Here is a 20912-nt window from a genome sequence, read left to right as displayed (position 1 = left end):
TAGAATTATAGAATATTCTGGTAACTTAGCAGTAATTTGAAATTTTAGAGGTAACTTAGAGGAAATTTGAAATTTAAATTGTGGTTTACAATTTTGGAAAACAAAGTGCTTGGGATATAGCTCAGTTGGTAGAGTGCTTGCCTTGCAATCACAAGGCCCTGAGTTTAATCCTCAGCACCACCAAAAAAAAAAAAAAAATTGGGAAGCCAAGTTCTTTGATTCATTATAGTTAACAATTCATGTTTAATACATCTGATATTTTTTAAATTAGATGTTTTTAATGCTAGTTACTTTGTTTATAAGATATGTACTGGGTGCTATCAAACAGGTTTTGATAAATGTTTATTGATAAGATAAACATTTCATACTAATGCTGGATGCTTTTCTAAGTCCTTTTTAAATTCAAGACCTATATGTATACATAGGCTAGATCCCTAATTTTCCCTTTGTCACATTTTGTATTTCCTAAGTAGTATAATTGCTTCTGATATCCTGCTCTGCTTGTCATCCAAGTATATTTAGCATACGAATAATGACTATAGTGAGTCCTACAGATGAAGGCCTTGTCTTAATGGCACTTGTATTCTAGCGAGATCTTTGATATCTGGATTCTTCTTATGCTGGTAATTGTACTGGGTTCTTCTGTTTGATCACAACACAACTTTGTGAAGGTCTTAATTCAAGTTACCAGTGATCTTAAATTTTTCTGCTTCCAAAATGAGGAAGTATTCTTTTCCAAAAGTTTAATTCTGATCTTGTATAAAGTATCACATATATGCAACACTTTGTCTGGAGGATAGCTATGAGAACAGAAAAAGAGGTTAAAAATTTAAAAAAGCTAATAGTTAGAAAATATTTTGACTCTTCTTTTTTTCCTTTTGGTGATTCTGGGGATCAAATCCAGGGCCTCATGGATGCTAATCTGGTGCCTTAATACTGAACTACACCTCCAGCCTGACATTTCTTACTCTTCAGCTTAATGTATTAGCTCAGCCTTGTTCTACACAGAATAACTTATATGGAAAGGCTAAAAGAGAAACTCTTGAATTAATCTAGATTTATTTCTTTAAATGTGTTTAGGAAGGAAGGTAGACACCCTATAGCTTAAAAAAAAAAAACAACAATATAGCTTTATAACTTGTTAAATTTATATAAGACCTTAAACTATTTTTTTTATTTATTTAGTTGTAGATGGACACAATATCTTTATTTATTCATTTTTATGTGGTGCTGAGGATTGAACCCAGGGTCTCACACATGCAAGGCAAGTGCTCTACCACTGAGCTCAGCCCCAGCCCCTTAAACTATTTTTTATAAGACCTTAAACTATTGAATATCTGAAAATTGATGGATTACACACTATTGACAGTGTTCTTTCTTCTTTCCCTCAGTGCTGGGATAGAACCCAGGGCATTGCACATGCTAAGCAAGTATCTATCACTGAACTATAACCCAGCTCTTTTCAGTTTATTTGGAGATAGGGTCTCTATAAATTGTTGAGGTTAGCCTTGACCTTGCAGTCCTCCTGTCTCAGCCTTCCAGTTAGCTGGGATTACATGCATGTGCCACCATACCTGGCTTGACAGTGTTCTTATACGTAATTTAACGTTAAAGACAATTTTGAATGCTCAGTATATAATTGTGTGTACATATCTTCTTATCAGGATGTACCTGCTGCTACTCGACAGCAGTTCTACACTGACATGTACTGTCCAATCTGTTTACATCAAGCTTCCTTACCTGTTGAAACAAACTGTGGACATCTTTTTTGTGGTAAGCAAACAATTCTATACTTTGGTATAAGTAACTGTTGAAATCAAGACCTATATGTATACACAGGCTGGATCCCTAATTTTTCCTTTGTCACATTCTGTATTGCTTCTGATATCCTGCTCTACTTGTCATCCAAGTATATACTGCATCTGAATAATCAACTATATGTGTATGTTTTTTCTATTTAGTACGTTATTTTGCATTTTTGGTTCAAAGGTTAAAAAAATAATTGTTCAGCTTCTCAGTCAATGCATTTCTTTGCATAGTAATTCAAGTATGTCAGTAGCATGAAGGATTCACTGAATTTAAACTTGTTCTTTACTCTTTAGTAGTTTCATTATGCATCCTACCCAGGGCAGAAAGGTTTTTCTTTTAAGAACCCTGTCCAAAACCTTCCCTTAGCTCTACTATCTCTATTTACTCATTTAATACGAAGTTCTTAGTTTCCCTCTCTCTTTTTGGAGAGGGACAATGAGAAACCTAGAACATACAGTGAGAGTACTGATCTCATACTGATGCTTTCCACCTCATTATTGTTGTTGTTGTTGTTTGACTCTCCAGAGGAAAGATTTCACAGAGAATAATGAAATATCATCATTGCTTGTTACAGCTATACAAGATTAGAGGGATGGCCATATGTACTGGACATACTTCACCTCATCTAACCCCATAAATGAAAAAATGAAGGCTCACAGACATTAAGAAATTTTATAAAGGATAACCTAACTGCTAAGTAACAGAGATCTGTTCCATTATAGTTAGTGAAGAATAATAGCAACAGATAATCGCCTTATGTGCATTTGTAACCCACATTATTTTATTTAATTCTCCAGATGGCTTGTGAGGTCTTAAACCTTGGTCTGTCTTCAAGTCCTGTGCTCAGTTCTGTATGTGATTGATGACGTTCTTAAAACTGTCTACTTAAATTTATCTAATTATTAAACCTTTTTTTGTTGTTGTTAATAGTACTACTTTGTGTTTTTTGAGAAGTTCAGAATAACTAGGGTTGTTTTTTTTAACCTTTGTACAGACACTAAATAAAAGTGCATAACAAGTAAAGCAGTATAACACAAGTAATCTACCTTATCACCTCAGACATATCAAGATTGTGTTTTTTGTTTTTGTTTTTGTTTTTTTTTCTTGTGGTGCTGGGGATTGAACCCAGGGCACTTTACCACTGAGCTACATCCCCAGCCCTCACCCCGCTTTTTAGGGGCGGGGACAATGTCTCTTTAAGTTGCTAAAGCTGGCCTAGAACTTATTATTTTCCTGCCTCAGCTTCTTGAATAGCTGGAATTACAGGCAAGATGGAGGCTTAATTGTTCCCCAAATGTATACGTTTTCACATAAATGCATACAATGATCCTATAAATTGCTTTCTCCCTTTGTTATAATGTTTGATAAAAAGCATAGAATTCTTAACTACATTATTATTTATGCTCTGGAGGATGACTTAAATATATAAATACCTATCATGCAATGCTGGGTTTTCTATGTACCTTAACCTCATCCCACCTTGCTTCATCCATTAATAACTTTTTCCCTAAGGAGCTAACAAATTATAAAACAATTATTTCTGGTTTTTAGTTTTGTAGTTATCTCTTGGAAATGTTAATGATCTGCAAAATAATGGAAGATCAGATGGGGAAATATTACTGGCCATCAGAGACAATAGAAAGCTTTCCCCTCTCAAACCTTTGGTAGATATTCTTAATCAATTTGACACTCTTCTCTTTTGAGTCTGGATAAGTCCTCACTCAACCTCTAGCACAGTCCTCCAGGAAGGGTTAGCAGTCAAAGAAGCAAGATGAATTATTTGCCAACGCAGGTATAGCTAATTCATTGAGTAGATTGTCCTGTCAATTGAAAGATGGCTTGTATTGTGTTCTTGGTTTTATCTCCGATTCTAAGGTAATAGGGTAGATTGCTTCTGATATCCTGCTGTATTTCTTAATAAGCACTTTGATTTAGTGTCTGTAGGCTCAAATGTTTAAAGAAGAAAAAAAAAACCTAGTTACTCAACTTCCCAATAAACAGAAATGTATTTCTTCGGGTACTACTTCAGGTATATTAAACTGTATTACAAGAGCACTTTGGCTGAATTACTATATAAAAACCACACCTCTGTTACATTTCAGTGAACTAAGAATAAATAGCAACAGATATCACCTTACACACATTATTTTATTTAATGATCCAGCAGGCTTATGAGATCTCATCACTTTACAAATAAACAGATTCAAAGATATTGTGACCCAGATGAAAGCTGAGTCATCTCTCCCACCATTCTATTCACATGGAGACCTTTTTATATGGAGGGGGAGAGTTGAGGAACAGGAAAACATCAAGCATTTAATAGCAGATTTAAGTGAATGAAGTGTTTGGTTTTCTAGGCTACAGTTTTTCAGTGCAGGTACGTGGCTATGACATAATTTATAAACAAGGACTCCTACATTCTAATTTGTAAAGAGATGTGAGATTAAATGAGTTTAATGTGTTAAAACACATTGACTTGTTGGGTGAAAAAGTAGATAAAATGAAGACATTGTGACAAACAGTAATAATACTACTAAGAGATTAATGAATTTTGTTTTCATATAGTCTCTATTTGAAAATCAGATTGCTCGATGTGCTTAATAAATGTTATCTAATACAGTATTCTTTAAGGGTAGAGATATTAAGATGATTGTCCAGCTTTTAAACTAATCTTTAAATTGGTGAACCTGTTGTTCCCCACAGGCCCTATAGTGTCCAGTTGGCCCTATAGTGTCCAATGGATAAGCTTCTGCTTATTTATTTGGTCACCATTATGCTCACATTGACCATTTCTGCCCATAGCATGTGCTCTTGCTGTTCATAAACCCTGAATTGTCCTCCCTCATGTTTTCTGCCTACTGAATCATATGTATCCCACAAAGTTCAGTTCAGATCCTTTCTTCTCTGTGTTTAACTTTCTACTGCATCCCTCTCTGTACTCCTTTTTATTTAATATTAACCAGTTCAAGATTTAGCTACCTTCTGCCAAACTTGGTGTCCCATACCTGTAACCCCAGCCACTTGGGAGGCTGAGGCAGAAGAATTTTAAGTTTGAGGCCAGATTAGGCAACTTGGTGAAAACCTGGGGATGTAGATCAGTGGTAGAGCACCCCTTGAGTTCAATCCCTGGTACCACAAGAAAAATTTGAAAAGATTTAGGTATCTTCTAGCATAATTAAATAAATCACCTTGGTCTCCTCAATTGGGTTACCATTGCTTATTCTGAATTCTGATCTGGAAGAATAATAAGGAACACAGGAAGTTAAGATAGGTTCCTAAGGTGATAGTAAGACTACAGGGAGGATTTTGGAGGTGGAAGGGAGGCTTAGTGTCATGGGAAAATAAATGTTTCTGGAAAGAGGGTCTCAAGGAGCTCTCAGAGGGGGGACCTTGACTCAGGACCAGGGGGGTCCTTGACATGATGGAAAATAATTTCAACACATTTTTGTAGAGGCAAAGATTTATTTAGGAAAGCAAGAAATAGACTTTCAAGGGAGAAGATAGGCCATCTCAAGAGTGAGAGATGCATTTGAGGGGTTCCCAGCTCTCCTTTAATAGGAAACTTGATAAAGAATGGGTTTGGGAAGTTATGTAGATCATCAGTCTGGTGATCTCAAGATGAATTTCCATGTCCTTCTTTTATGACTTTTTACTACCTGGTTTTGTTGTTTGTTTTATTCCATCCTACCTCATTTAGCCACTTGTTCAGATTTGCTTATGGGACTTGGAGGGTCAAAGATTATAGTTATTCTACAAAGAAGAAAATGATTTGGCCTCTTAAGAAATAGACAGTATTTTAAAATAGTCCTTCATGTTATTGGCCTAAAGATTAGTGCTTATCCACTTAGCTCTCCTGCCACTTTTTGAAGTCACATAAACTGGCTCTAGGCAATGTTGCCCATCTTTACCTGTTTTGCTGCTCATGAATACCTTCAAGCAGAAAAATCAAATTCATGTAGAATAAGAGTCAATTCAATTATTGAACTGGATTTTAAACTTTATTAGGACAGAGATCATGTAATATTTTATTTTGGTTTCTTGCTTCATTTTATCTAACTACTACTTAGTTACTATTAATACTTCCAGATTATGGTTATCTAAATTCTTAAAAAAATAAAACTTATATTTTTGTAACATACATGTCACATTTGGAACCATTTATGCTATGATCTGTTGGTTGTCTTATCCGCCCCCTCTTTGGAATCAGGGATTAAACCCAGGGGCACTTAACTACTGAGCTACATCCCTAACCCTTTTTTATATTTTATTAGAGACAGGATCTTGCTGAGTTGCTTAGGGCCTCGCTAAGTTGCTGAGGTTAGGTTTGAATTCTGGATCCTTCTGCCTCAGCTTCCTGAGTTCCTAGGCTTACAGGCATGTGCCACCTTGCCCAGCTTGTTGGTTATCTTATTTACAGTGATGTTTATTTTATTTATTTTACATAGGAAATAAAGTATTTTCTATGAAGCCTTATTATTGAAGCAGTTAATATTTTGCTTTATTAAATAAAAATGTTTGTTGCTTAACTAATACTTTAAATAAAAATACTTTTTAATGGCTGGGAATTGTTACTATGTTTGAATTTGCCTGAAGAGTTGGTAGGATGGAGTAAAAATTTGGATGGAACACAGTGGCTAACATATGCTGGGGAAGCACTCTACCCAGCTGTACCTCCATCCCTAAAAACTACTTTTGAAAAAAATTATGTTATTGTCTTTTTTACACCTTTATTTTATTTGTTTATATTTATTTGGTGATAAGGATGGAACCCAGTGCCTCACTCATGCTAGACAAGTGCTCTACCACTGAGCTACAGCCCCAGCACCTAAAACCTATTTTTAAATAAGGTGACACTGTTAAGTATTTGAAGCTTTCTCAAGATATATGGACTTTAAAACATCAATATTAATGTTTTCTTTTTTCCATTAGGTACCTGCATTATTGCATACTGGAGATACGGTTCATGGCTTGGGGCAATAAGTTGTCCAATCTGTAGACAAACGGTAATACTTTATGTCCACAAAACATCATTTATGATTCTTCTTTTACAAACTTTAATAGTTTTTGTATTTTAAATTTTGAATTCTTTTTACTTTTTAGCAGAACTTCATTTATCCAAAGCTTCTGATTTTACTTAACAACAACAACAACAAAAATCATTAAGACACCACCAAAAAGGGACATTCTATTTGAAATCTGACAGTTGTAGAAGTTGAGTCTTACCCAAATCATAAGTCTTTATTGTAATACTAGTAAAGAAATATCTGAATTAGCTAATCATGCTTAAGCATATATCTCCTATATGTACTTCTTTGAAAAATTGTTTTTCTTTTTTCACTTATATTTAATCTGCCCTTTTTTAGTGAAGGTTCTGATATCTTTAAATATTGTATAACACTTTTTTAAATTTTTTCATTTCTTTTAGAGACATAACAATATTTACACAATGGACAATTATAGTTAGTGTAGAAGCTACCTGTGAAAGGAGGCAGTATGTTTTTATAAGTGTAAATTTGAAGACTAAAATGTTAGCACAGGTAAAATGTGCAAAATAGTGAACAATTCTGAAAAAACAAAGTTCTTAGTTTTTTTGATACAGTCTGTCAATTATATAGCTTTGGTAATTATATAGCTTTATACTTATTTTTCATTTAAAATATATAATTTTCTGCCAGGCGTGGTTGCACATACCTATAATCCCAGCAGCTCAGGAGGCTGAGACAGGAGGATCTCCAGTTCGGCTACTCAGTGAGATGCTGTCTCTAAATAAAATATTAAAAAAGGGCTGGGGATGCGGCTCGGTGGTCCAGTGCCCCTAAGTTCAATCCCTGGTACCCCCCCCCAAAAAAACACACTTTTCTGATAACAATTTGTGAACATATTTGTAAAAAATAGCATTTCCTTTAGATGTCTTCCAGTATGCAAAACAAAGTCCTAAAAAGGATAGAGAACTTCCAAAGATGTCTAGTTGAATGCACACTTTTACTTTTTTTCCTCTTGAAACCCCACTAAAACAGTGAAGGGCATTTTGTAAAGGCATAAATCCATAGAGACCAAAAAATAAAATACACGATGGAAGCAGCAATTTTTCAAAAATTTCTTCGTAAAAAAAAAAATTTTTTTTTCGTGAAACATAAAAGCCATTAAAAACACACACACACAATACAAAGAAGTACAGTTCATTATATTATTACAAAGCAACACTCCAGCAATTACTATCAGATGGAGAACTAGAAACTACCAATAGCCCCAGAAGCACACCTAGGCCTCCTTCCAAATCTCCACCCTGCTTCTTCCTCACCTAGAAGTAGCTACTATTTGACTTTTGTGGTAGACATTCCTTCACTTCAGCATGCATGTATTATTTTTAGTTTTGTCCAATCTTAAACTTTATGAAACACACATAGTATGCAGTGTTTTTGTGTGTGTGTGTGCATGCACGCGCATATATATACATATATATACTCACACACGTGTGTATATATGTATGTATATACATATATATGTATACATATATACATATAACGATGTATATATATATCTTTATACATATAAATATATATATATATATATATATATATATATATATATAATCTTTCAGCTTTCATTCTGGCTGTCCCATCTCCCTCATCACTAATGGGCTTGTTGTTTTGAGCACAGAGGGAAGTCCAGATCATCTTTCTTTCTTGTTTCTACAGTTCCAAATTCTGACTCATTCAGGTTTTATTTTCTCAAATGATCAGGAGGAAACTGATTTTTTTCATATTGCCTCTTTGGCTAATTTGATGAATGACACAAGGAAGTCAATACTGGAGCTAATTTGCCAATACCACTTCTTATCACCTTTTGCCATTTTCCAGCAACACAGGGACCAGGTAGTAGATCTTGCATTAAAGATTTCATTCCACCATCTGTTCCTTCTCTTTGACTCTATCCACAACTTTTCATAGGACATATGTAAGCTGTAGTATCTTTTGTACCACCCATAAATTAACTTGAGGCTAATAAGATAGAGATGAAGGTATCTTAATATAATAGCCATTGGTTTCCTAATTGTAGAGTAACTCATCCTAAAGGCAAGGCAGATGACTGGTGCCACTCCACTTCCTCCTTCATAGGGCTCCTTTAGTAAATGGTCATTGAAATAATAATGTACAGGCTCTGTGCCTCTGACTGGAACACACTCATCACTTCTCTCAGTACACAACACAAACAGTTCTACCCATATTCCATGGTTTAGCTTTAAGTTTCAGTCTTTCTAAACACCCAAGCCAAAAGTCCTCTAAAAGCATCTTATAACACCTCCCACGGTGCTATAGAACAGGCTGTAGAACAGGTCTTTTATTTGGAGTCTTGAAATCACCCAGGGGAAGGTCCATTTCTTCTTCATCTTTTTTGTATAGGTAGCTCTAATATAGTGCCTGGCCAACAGTAGGTGCCCTATTGATGTTTATTGAAAGAATGCATTTTTATTAACAAATCTGTGAATGAAGAGATGGCAATATCTGCTGTTCCTACCACCTACTGAGCTTAGTCACTCCTTTGCTTAGCTATTTGGAAAGCATTTAGGCAGTGAGAAGCCCTGGTTTAACAGCTTGAACTGAGGAAAGATAAAAAACAACAGCTGAGATGATTTAAATCTGTTCCTACTCCTTCCCATTTTTATCTTATCACATAACTCATCGGTGACTGTTTTCTATAGGTTATCATTTTTTTAAATTTATTTTTCAAGATCTATCACCTTCAGATTATCCAGTGTGGTCCCAGGACATCTGTGACTCATTCTTCTTAAGACCATGGAGATAGCAGGGTTAAACATGGTTCTATAATAGTATCAAGAATTACATCTTTTATGTGGTAATAAAATATTATTCAGCCATAAAAAATAATGAAATTCTGTCATTTGCAGCAATATAGATGGAGCTGGAGAACATTATGTTAAGTGAAGTTCATCTGGCAGAGAAAGACAAATACTACATGTTCTTACTTATATGTGGAAGCTAAAATTTTATTTCAGAAAATAAGAAAATAGTAACAACCAGAGCCTGAGATGGGTACAGTGTAGGAAAGGATGGAGAAAGGATGATTAATGAGTAGAGGTTCAGTTAGGTGACAGGAATAACCTCTGATGTTCTAACGGGATAACTGTGATTGACAACAATTAATTGAATATTTCAGAATAGCTTCTAGAGAGTATCTTGAATGTTCCTAACCCAAAGAAATTATAAATATCTGAGGTGACAGGTGTGCCAATTACCCTGATATTAGTATTACATATCGTGTATATGTATTGAAATGTCATATTGCACCCAACAAATATGTATAATTACTATGCATCAACTTGAAGTAAAAATATATTTTTAAAAAAATACATTTTTTTAATTGTAGCAGATTTTGGTGTTGAAGAGTTGATCCTTGCAATAACTTAATCTCTGTTATGGTAGAAAAGATATATTAAATACTAGTGAGAATATGGAATCATTACTTTAATACCAAAGTAGAAATGCCTAATTTTTCTCTCTTAATACAATAGGTATATATTTTTTCCCAATGGATATATATATATATATATATATATATATATATATATATATATATATATATAGTGTCACTTTACTACTGAATGTTTTCTAATCATTCTTTTATCTTCAAGTATACATATGCTCAAATAGAAAACTATTGAACTTTTCCTTGGTGTAAATAGATTCAGTGTTTGGATATGGTACCCATTTTATCTTATATGCATTTGCACTTGATAAGGCAATAATAACTTGTCCCCCTCCATGTTGCCTTTTATTAAAACAAATGAGTGAAATATAATTCAGAACCTTTTTTCATTCTATTGAATAATAACAAAGTGAAAAAAAGTAATGATACAGAAGGTATAACAGTTTTGTTTTGTTTTTTTCATGTAATGTACAGGTAACTTTACTCCTAACAGTATTTGATGAAGATGATCAGTCTCAGGATGTTGTAAGATTGCATCAAGATGTTAATGATTATAACCGGAGATTCTCAGGGCAGCCCAGATCTGTAAGTAACCTTATAGCAGGCATAAGGTTAGAGGGAACCATTATACTTTTTGTAAAGTGAGATTTACTGACAAGTATTCTTTGACTATGAAAAATTTCATTATGTGTGTTGGGTCAAGTTTTTACCTTCATCATTGTTAATCACTTAGATATAGCTTTTCCAAAGGCCACAAGTTTGCCTTCATAAATAACAAACAAAAAGTATCATAAATATCTTTATGAAAGAGAAACTAGCAAAAAAATAAAAGAGAAAGAAGAAAAATAATCAGAGAAACTAGAAAATTCTTCACCTCTATGGGAGTCTAAATCACAGTTTATCAGTGAAAACTTCTAGAGAGGATTTTACAATTGGATTTTATTCTATTTTATTTACCCTAGTCCCCTGTTTGATATGTTCCCTTAAATATCTCTAGGTTTCAAGTTTATGTGTCATCTTAGCTATTGTAAAACATTTATTTTTATTTTGTTTCTCAAAAACATAATATTTTTAAAGAACACATCAATTCTACAGGTAATTGCCTCTTCCCTCCAAAAAGCATTTGATAAATTAAAATTTTTTGCATTATACTGACTGATTCTGGTTTTCTCAAAATCTAAAAAATGATTTTAGAACTGTGTATATGACTGAGTGTGTACTTCATAAACTAGCATATACCAAGTGTGGATTTAAGTGGGAAGCCTAAACTTCTCTTCTGAGTGAGCCCCAGACTCTGTATGTCTAACTACTTAGTTGACATTTCTACCTGGATATTTCATAGGCATTTCAAACTTTACATATGTAATATTAAAGTGATTTCCCTCCTTGACTCATTTTTTCTCAGTCTTGATTTCCTTTAACCTCCATTCTCCTGGTGTGATCTATAAGTCTCATTATTTCTTTTTCTTTTGGGGGTATCCTGTTACTTTTGCTTCATAACAGTGTCCTGACTCACCACTGATGTGATAATGCAAACCTGCAATCAGAGATACTTAGGAGGCTAAGGCAAGGAAGAGCATAAGTTCAAGGCCAGCCCGGGCAACAGTTTTAGTCATCCTTTTTGCTGCTGCAACCAAAAGAGCTGACAAGAACAATTTTAGAGGAGGAAAAGTTTATTTGGCATTCACAGTTTCAGAGCTTTCAGTCCACAAATACTTAGCTCGATTGCTCTGAGCCCTAAATGAGGCAGAGCATCATGGCAGAAGAGTGTGGTCTCAGAGGAAAGCAGCTCAGAACATAGCACCAGGAAACAGAGAGAGCAAGGGACAGACAAGACAGAGACACTACAGACTAGGGACAAAATATATACCCCAAAGCACACCCCAGTGACCTACCTCTTCTAGCCACATCCTATTTCTCTATCAGGAGATTAATGTACTGATTAGATTAAGATTCTTATAACCCAGTCATTTCATCTTGCATTGTCTCACACATGAGCATTTAACCTTTTTCTCATATCTAAACTATAAGAGCAATTTAGTGATTCCCTGTCTCAAAACAAAAAGTGTGGGGGGTGCTGAGTTTGTAGTGCATGGCATAGCATCCCTGGTTTCATTCCCCACTTTACTTTTTTTTTTTTTTTTTTTTTTTTAAGTCCTGTTTCTCTGAGTCACTTGCACCTATCATACTAGTGCAAGTCACCATCATCTTCTGCTTTGGATAACTGCAGGGGCCTCCTCACTTCTTTTTTCTCTGCTTAGCAGCCTAAATAGTTTGTTCAGATCATGGTGCCCTTGTGTTTTAAAACTTTCAATTTTGGGGGTATTGTTCCCACCCTTTCTGTGGTTTGAAAGGCCCTAGTTGAACTGGTCTTCCCTCTCTAATCTCTTATGCCACTTCTTTTCATTTTCTGTGCTTCAGCAACACAAGCCTCCCCCTCAGCCCTCAGAATACACTCCAGGTTCTTCCCACTTTAAAACATTCACACATGACATTTCTTCTGCTTGAAATGTTTGTCCCTTCACTTTACTTATGGCTACCTTCTCATCCTTTGGATGAGAACTGTCTTAAATAAGCCGCCCTCAGAGAGGCTTCCCCTGACCACCAACTGTATTCTCTAGTTTTGCCTTCTGTGCATTTTCTTCATGCCACTTATCACAAACAGTACTATTATCAGTGGGGCAAGGACTATGTCTATTTATTTACTACTATATTTCCAGTGCTATGTTCAGTGCCTGGGATGTAGATCCTTAATATTTGTTGAGTAAACTGAGTTATCTTTATAAGAACTGTTGCTCCCAGCCAAAAATACTAAGCTATTAACTAAGTGGTTCAGTATTAAACAAATATGTGCTTTTGTGCTCCCTTGTTCTTTGTTCTGTCAGGTACCATTTTTTTTGGTGTTTAAACAATAAGAAAAACTAAATTTAAACATTGTTGTCCTTCATAATTATTTAGAAGCCCCTCTGCTACTTTGATCCAACATTTTTTTAACATATCCTCAGGTATACCTATAGAATGATTCTTTGAAAATTCATCTTGTTTCAAATTCAAAATTATCACTGAACTTAAAAATCATTTTGATGGCTGGGGTTGTGGCTCAGTGGTAGAGCATTTGCCTAGCATGTGTGAGGCACTGGGGTTGGATTCTCAGCACCCATATAAATAAATGAATAAAATAAAGGTTCATCAACATCTAAAAAAATATTTTCAAAAATCATTTTGAGATTTTTTAATTCCAATTTTTAAATGTGAAACATCATTGTTCATTATTTTTATAGGAGTCAAATATTTAATGAAAAGACATGTTATATGATGAAGTTATAATAAAAAGAGTTAACTCTTTGATATTCTACCTCCTTCAAAGTTGGAGTTAAGATTATACCTGATACACAAATGTTTCTTGTAAACTATTCCATATTTTTTGCCTAATTATTATAGATTTTGTATAAATGATGATACCACTTTAGAAATGAACAAAATATCTCTTATAAAGAACAGAAAGATATTCAGAAGACATATTGGCTGGTCATGAGAATATTTAAAATATTTTACCATAGACTGTGAAAGTTATGTAGCTGTTTTTATTTATTTTTTTTTTAAGTTTCTTCCATAACCTAGAGAAAATTATCAAAGGAAGTCATTCTAAAAAGATCATTTCTGTTCTCCTGTGACTAGTTTTCTAAAAGCAGTGAAAAGAAGATAAGTGACAAGCTATCTAGCTGAGTTTTTAAAACTATTTTCTCCTCACTCAGTTCTTTGCATTTCTCTTTCCTTTGTCCTCTCAACATATTTGGTACTTGCTAAATATATATGCAGAGTTAGATTTTTATACAAATCAAAATAACAGAACTGTAGGCAGAGGAATGAAAAGAAATTATTTCACTGGAAGACATCAATTTCACAGCTATTCTTAAACAGCCTTCATATCTTTAATGTGTAATATTTAGATGTTATCTGATAATTTACAGAGTTCATATACAGACTCTCTTTTAGTTCTTAGTAATCTTCGGGGATTACTTTTTAAAAATATATTTTTAGTTGTAGATGGACATTATAACTTTATTATGTGGTGCTGAGGATTGAACCCAGTAACGCATACATGCTAGACAAGTGCTCTACCACTGGGACACAACCCCAGCCCAGCGATTACTCTTTTTTCCTTTTAATATATTTTCTTAGTTGTAGATGGACACAATACCTTTATTTATTTTTATGTGGTGTTGAGGATCGAACCCAGTACCTCACATGTGCAAGATGCACACTCTACTACTGAGCCACAACCCCAGCTCAGGGATTACTCTTAATTAATTACTAAATGTGCACTTAGCTGAATTATCTCTAGTAAGTTAAACAACTGTCCCCAAATTCACCAGGCTGATAAGTAATGGAATTCACACTGTAAAGCTGACACCCAAGCATAAGACTCAGACCAATCCAGTACACTGGTTTCTTGGTTTGGTTTATTTTACTAACTCAAAATAGAAATAACCTGAGTTTTGCATGGCTGTAGGTTGAATATCCCTTATCTGAAATCCAAAATCATTTTGGTGACAATGAAGAAGTTTTGGCTTTTGAAGTGAGTCAGATTTCAGAGATTTTGGATTTTGGAGCATTTTGGATGTCACATTTTTAAATAAGGAATGTTCAACCTGTATATCCCATAATTTAGGCTTACTGACACTAGCTGTTTTTCTTCAATTAAGACCTATTTTATAAGAACCCAGTAATTAGAGAATGATTTTTAAGTGAAACACATAATTAGAAAACATGGTTATTCAATCATATGAAACTCCTTAATTCATTTTAACTGAGTTTGCACATTGTAAGAAAATTATATTATTTATTACCTTGTCATTTTAGATGCTAAATCTTAATATTTGTTTTTCCTTCTACCAGATTATGGAAAGAATCATGGATCTACCTACTTTACTGAGACATGCATTCAGGGAAATGTTTTCTGTTGGGGGTCTTTTCTGGATGTTCCGCATTAGGATAATACTTTGTTTGATGGGAGCTTTTTTCTATCTAATATCACCTCTAGATTTTGTACCTGAAGCCTTGTTTGGAATTCTAGGCTTTCTAGATGATTTCTTTGTCATCTTCTTGTTGCTTATATACATCTCTATTATGTATCGAGAAGTAATAACCCAAAGACTAACAAGATGAAAAATTTTAAAAAACAGAATTTACTAGAATTTGAGCTAATGTACAAACAAAAGGACCTAAGGCAGTATAAATCATCCAAATATTATCTTACAAGTTTAAAAACCATTGTATGACAAACATTTGATTATCATTTGACAAATGCTTAGCAATATATAACTGGAATTTTTACATGTTGTAGGTTCTAATGTTGAGATCTTAATTATGGTCTATAGTTGTTATCTTGATACTATGTTGTCTATAAAGTCTCTGGGAAAATATGGAATTAGATTTAAAAAAGGTGGGGGGAGATACTTGATATCTTTTTTCCCAAAATTACTTATGTTAATTGGATATACAGTACAATTTGTCAAATGTACAATCTATCCCAATTTATCCTCCTCAGTGGGTACTCATACAATAATATGTAGCTATGAAACTAAATATTTTGTTACAATAAAATATCCTACAATAGTGGAGGAAAGTCAGCATTTCTTTTAGTGCAAGCTTTGTGCATTTAGACCAGTTCCGCTTTTCCATTCTGGTATAATTCTTTGTTATCAACTAAAACTGAAAGAAACTTGAACTTTATAATTTCCCATATTTTGGTTAATGGAACACTTTTTAATCAATAGAAGAATTAACAAGATGAGAAATATTTGTTTCTAGTCGGCACACTTGATGGTCACAGAACATTTAAACAAGAGTTTGGTCATTTTTAGGAATAAATATAAAGATAACTTGTAAAGGGAAAATTACTTTAGGAACCAGATGATCCTGAAAACACATAGTTTTATTTGTTTCTCAGGAAACTGGATCTTCTTGTCTATTAGCATCAAAGACCTTAGGAAAGTACTAGGAACATACTAACCATCTTTGGTTAGCTCTAGCAACAGAATGGAAAAACTTAGTTGTCTGCTGTCAGAAATTTTTATAATGCTGTCACCTACATATAGCCCAGATTCACCATCTTTTGTGCAGATTAGCAAATATGAAGTGACTGGATAGGGAAATTCTCTTATTTTTTTCTTTCTTTCTGATAGCTATGGCATGAGTATCTAATGCTCTTGTCTGCAGTTTTGTTTGATAAGAGTCATACCACAAAGTATTACAAGATCCTTACTTCAGCTCTCATCATTCATAACCTGATGTCAGTTGATGATCAGGAGTGAGTGTTACCTTTGTCATGTGCAGTCACTAATATTATCCTTTAATTTTAGTAAGTATGTGTATGCATAGGGAGTTAAAAACCTGTCACATTCTCCCAAGTTAATCAGATTAGCCATTAAATGATAAGATTCTGAATGAAATTTCAATTTGTGTTTTCTAATTAATTTGGACCCTAGGACAAAGCTGTTGCTTGTCACAGAAACAGTAGTACTCAGACATAGCACATGATTAAAGCAATTTCTCACACTTTCATTTTATCCTTAGGGAAATTTTATGAGAAAGACAGGGTATCACCTTACTTTACAAAGAGAAAATCCCATGCTATTGACTGACGTTACTATTTTGCCTGAAGTTTTGCAGCAAATAAGTGAATGAATTGATCGATATTTAGACATGAAGACTATTTTGAAGAGGAGAAATCAGGAGAAAAACAGGATCCTTTGGAAGTCTTTCATAATATATTAATTCTTCACTGAAGTGAGATAAGTGCTCCCAAGAGGAAAGGTCTAAAAAGATGACACATCAAAGACTTCATGAAAATTCTATATTTCCAAATCAAATGTCCAAGAAAGTAGCAATATATCATAGAAGAACATTTCAGCTCAATCACCAACTTGGGAAGCTAATGAGTAGGAGTTTGCATTTCCTACCTATTATAAATTTGGTGTGGGGCATTAGCAGTGTCATCTTAGGAAAGGATTTTACTTTCTGTGCATGTGTTTTGTTTCCAAGTGTTGAATTTCTGGTTACAATAATTTTATTGTAATATTTGGGATTATTACTTTCTTGGTAGAGATGTAGTATACCAAATTTTTCTACATACAAAAACACCTTATGATCTGAAGTCATTATTAAACTGAAAAGGGAACGTGCTGACATTTTTAGACCTGCTTATTATGTCATCTTTACTGATCATAGATGACAAAAACAGAAGGGATCCAAGAGAGTATTTAAAGCAAGTAGACGTAATCAGTGTTTTAAACATTGTAGTAATACTTCTGTGATTCACAGTTAGATCAAATAAATCAAAGCAACAATTTAAAAATAAAAATATTTTTAAATAATATTATAACTCACAAAAACAGATGGTCCAACCCCAGGAGCAGATCACATCTTGGGCAGCTCTGTGGGGAATAAGACAGGGGAAACAACTGTTCTAACAGTCCCTAGAATAGTGGTTTCAATTCATACAGTTCTCAGTGTTTGAGAGGAACAAGGGCAGAAAGGACTTGTACTGATCCCTTGTGACTATGCAGATACCTACCTCACAGAGTTGGTATAGAGTATTGGTGGTCTGGTTAAAACTTCGTGATTTTAGAGTTTGTCAAGTGTTTTATTGTTTTGAATAAAAGCAGCATATCTAAAATTGTTTAAAAGGTGTACTCTTTCCATTTCTTTAACATCATCTCCTTTAAAACTTAACTCTTTTAAGCATTGATTATAATGGTTGCTATGGCTTTTTAAAAATATTTTCCATATATATTAGATCCCATACATCACTGTGCACATTTTATTTTTGTACATAAACATTCTTCTATGGGGTTATGTCCAAAACAATGTGTAGTGTTACAGCAGCAATTTAAAGCATTTATCAATGTTAATTTCGAATACATGATTTTTTTCTTTTCAGTACAGACTTTAGAACTTAACACCTGTCTTAAGAGGCAACTCAACTTTTTATGTATGAAATACAAAAAGGGAAAATTTTCCCCCTTCATAAATTTAACTTCTTTTGAACTAACAATAACTTTTCATATTTACAGTGCAATGTTTCAGTACAGTTATACATTGTGTAATCAATCAGTATCTTTAGGTTATATATCTGAAACATTTAAGGTCTCTTTGCAAACATTCAAACTCCTCCCCTAGCTACTCTGAAATATATAATAAAAATATTAAGTGATAATCCTATGTAATGGAATAATCTCTCCCCATCAGCTCCCCACACTTAGCTGTGGATAACCACTCTGTGATGGCTTTATCTCTAGTGGACATCTAACATCTCATCACATTTTGAATTAATTTTATTTAGACGTTTTTAAATTGAAAAAGTAAAAAGGTATTTTTTTAATACTTTATCTAGGCAATCTATTAATTCTGGGCAAAAATGGAGTATAGATTTAAATAAACCTATATGCTGATTTTCCTATACACTGACTACCCACCTCCATTTCTTTTCATTGTATATTTAAGTCATATATTCAATAACTGAAATTTTCTGAGTCTATGCCCTCATGTCTACAACATCACCACTCCCACCACCATCACTACTAAATGTACTCTAGGCTCTCTGTTTTGCTAAATAACAACTCATAAACCTGGACTTGGAGAAACATGAGGAACTTAAGGCTTTTAGGCCCTTAACAATCTCCCAGGATCAGGCCAATAGATTTAAGAGCTAATAACAGGAGGTAGTACTCTCAAAAGATATCCTTAAGCTTTTGTTACTGTCAGAATACTCTAATGGCATCAGTATTTGTTGTAAGCATTCAGTCCTTGACTGTAAACAAATAAGGGGTGTCATCTTCATCCATCCGTGTCTTGTGACATGACTATGTCCTAGAATGATACACGAGAGGAGTAAGTGCTCCATTAGAAAACACAGTATGTTCAGTCAAGATCCTTCCTAGTGTTGACTCTATTCTCTAGGCCTCTTGAGAAAATATGTGATGGAAGAGAGTTAAGGGCTAAGGATATTTCAAAGTCACTGATACTGATATCATTTAAATTTCAACTAGTTTTAAAAAAATTTAAAGAAAAAATATAAAAAAATACTTAGATTAAAATAGCAAAACTTTGATAATTCTTATGTGAAACAGTATTTTTATCTACCCAAACATTATACTAATCTTTGTTTTACTAATCTTCCAATATTAGAGCTCTAAGGGTTTTTAACAAACTAGCTTCCCCACCACTTTTTTTTAAATATTTTTTAAGTTGTCAATGGATCTTTTATTTATTTATATGTGGCACTGAGGAGTGAACCCATGGCTTCACACATGCCAGGCAAGTGCACTACCACTGAGCCACAACTGGCTAGCTTTTTCTAGTGTTCTCTTTTGAAAATCAGGTGAATACTATGAATAGCTCACCAGAAAAACCTGGTGTATGAGGATGGCCTGCCACAGGTGCAAGGTACCCAAAGAAAAAGGCAAGACATATACAGGACTGCACGTAGCACAATTAGTGATCTGGGGCAAAGGCATGTCTTTGGTGGCAGCAGTAGACAGATCCCTGCACCCCAAGGAAGGAAAAAGGAATGTACTTGGGCTATTAAAAACTATTAACATATTAAGTGTTGGTAAGAAACAAATTGGGGGCTGGAGCTTTAGCTCAGTGGCAGAGTGCCTGGGTGAGGCACTGGGTTTGATCCTCAGCACCACATAAAATAAATAAAATAAAGCCATGCTGTCCACACCCAAATACAAAAAAAAATAAAATAAAATAAAAACAAACGGTTTGGGCATCAGTAGCCAGTACAAAACACTAGGCTAAATATCTCAACAACTATCATATACGGTTTGAATCGTGTGCAGGGTCATCTGAAAGCAAAATGACAGTTATGATCAAGATAGCTGACATGTCAAGCTAGATCCTCAAATATGTATAATTTTGCATTAACTTTCAGGGGTTTCAAGGCCTGACTATTCATGGATTCCAGATTTAAACTTCCTCATTTAGTACCACAATCTTATTCTACAGATGGAAAAAAGAGGCACCGAGAGCCTGAATGCTGTATCAAAAACACCATAGAGTGGATGGTTTAGTGCAATGTCAGGGTACCAGCATGGTTGGATTCTGGTGAGGGCCCACTTCTTGTTGTATCATGACATAGAGGGACCACTTCATTCATGAGGTCTCCACCCTCATTACCCACATACCTCTGAGGGTCATGTCGCAAGCCTAGACTGACATTGCTTTTCTGATCTGTCCTTTTTGATCCCTCTGCCTATGATCCCCACATAGCACCTGAGATGGGTGTGGCTTTCCAAGATGTCAGTCTGCTAAACAGAAGACATCACTAAGCAACCCCCTGCAATCCAATCCCTTGCCTTATTTGGGTTGAACTTTCTTGAATGTCTTCCCCACAAATAAATAGGAGAGTTTCAGGCATGCTTTTCTCTTTTGCCTGCCTCTCTTGCCTCCTTTGTGGGAGCTGGGGTCAAGAAGCCATCACTGAACCCCAAAAAAGGTATTTTCTGTCTCTGTGTAGTTATTTAGTAGCCAGCCCAATTCATGTGGAGTGATCCCAACTGATTCATTCACATGTTGCAGCAGACCCCACCTCTAAATATCACCATATTGGGGATTAGGCTTCAACATGTGAATTTTGGGGGAAC

At 34.4% G+C, this 20912-nt stretch overlaps 1 protein-coding gene across 3 annotated transcripts in view; it reads left to right on the top strand.

The window, feature by feature from the left end:
• Rnf170 (ring finger protein 170) overlaps window positions 1-17922 on the top strand; it is a 38126-nt gene extending 20204 nt beyond the window's left edge. For all 3 annotated transcript variants that reach the window (XM_026380279.2, XM_026380277.2, XM_026380278.2), the window contains 4 exons: window positions 1665-1773; window positions 6739-6812; window positions 10732-10842; window positions 15157-17922. In XM_026380279.2, the coding sequence (XP_026236064.1) occupies window positions 1704-1773; window positions 6739-6812; window positions 10732-10842; window positions 15157-15426 (525 nt within the window). In that variant the 5' untranslated portion in view covers window positions 1665-1703 and the 3' untranslated portion in view covers window positions 15427-17922. The remainder of the gene's footprint in view (window positions 1-1664; window positions 1774-6738; window positions 6813-10731; window positions 10843-15156) is intronic.
• The last annotated feature ends 2990 nt before the right edge of the window (window positions 17923-20912 follow it).

The sequence above is a fragment of the Urocitellus parryii genome, chromosome 14, assembly GCF_045843805.1.
Source record: "Urocitellus parryii isolate mUroPar1 chromosome 14, mUroPar1.hap1, whole genome shotgun sequence".
Lineage (NCBI taxonomy): Eukaryota > Metazoa > Chordata > Mammalia > Rodentia > Sciuridae > Urocitellus > Urocitellus parryii.
Note: the sequence above shows the minus strand (reverse complement) of the source record. Positions and strands in the feature narration are given on the sequence as shown.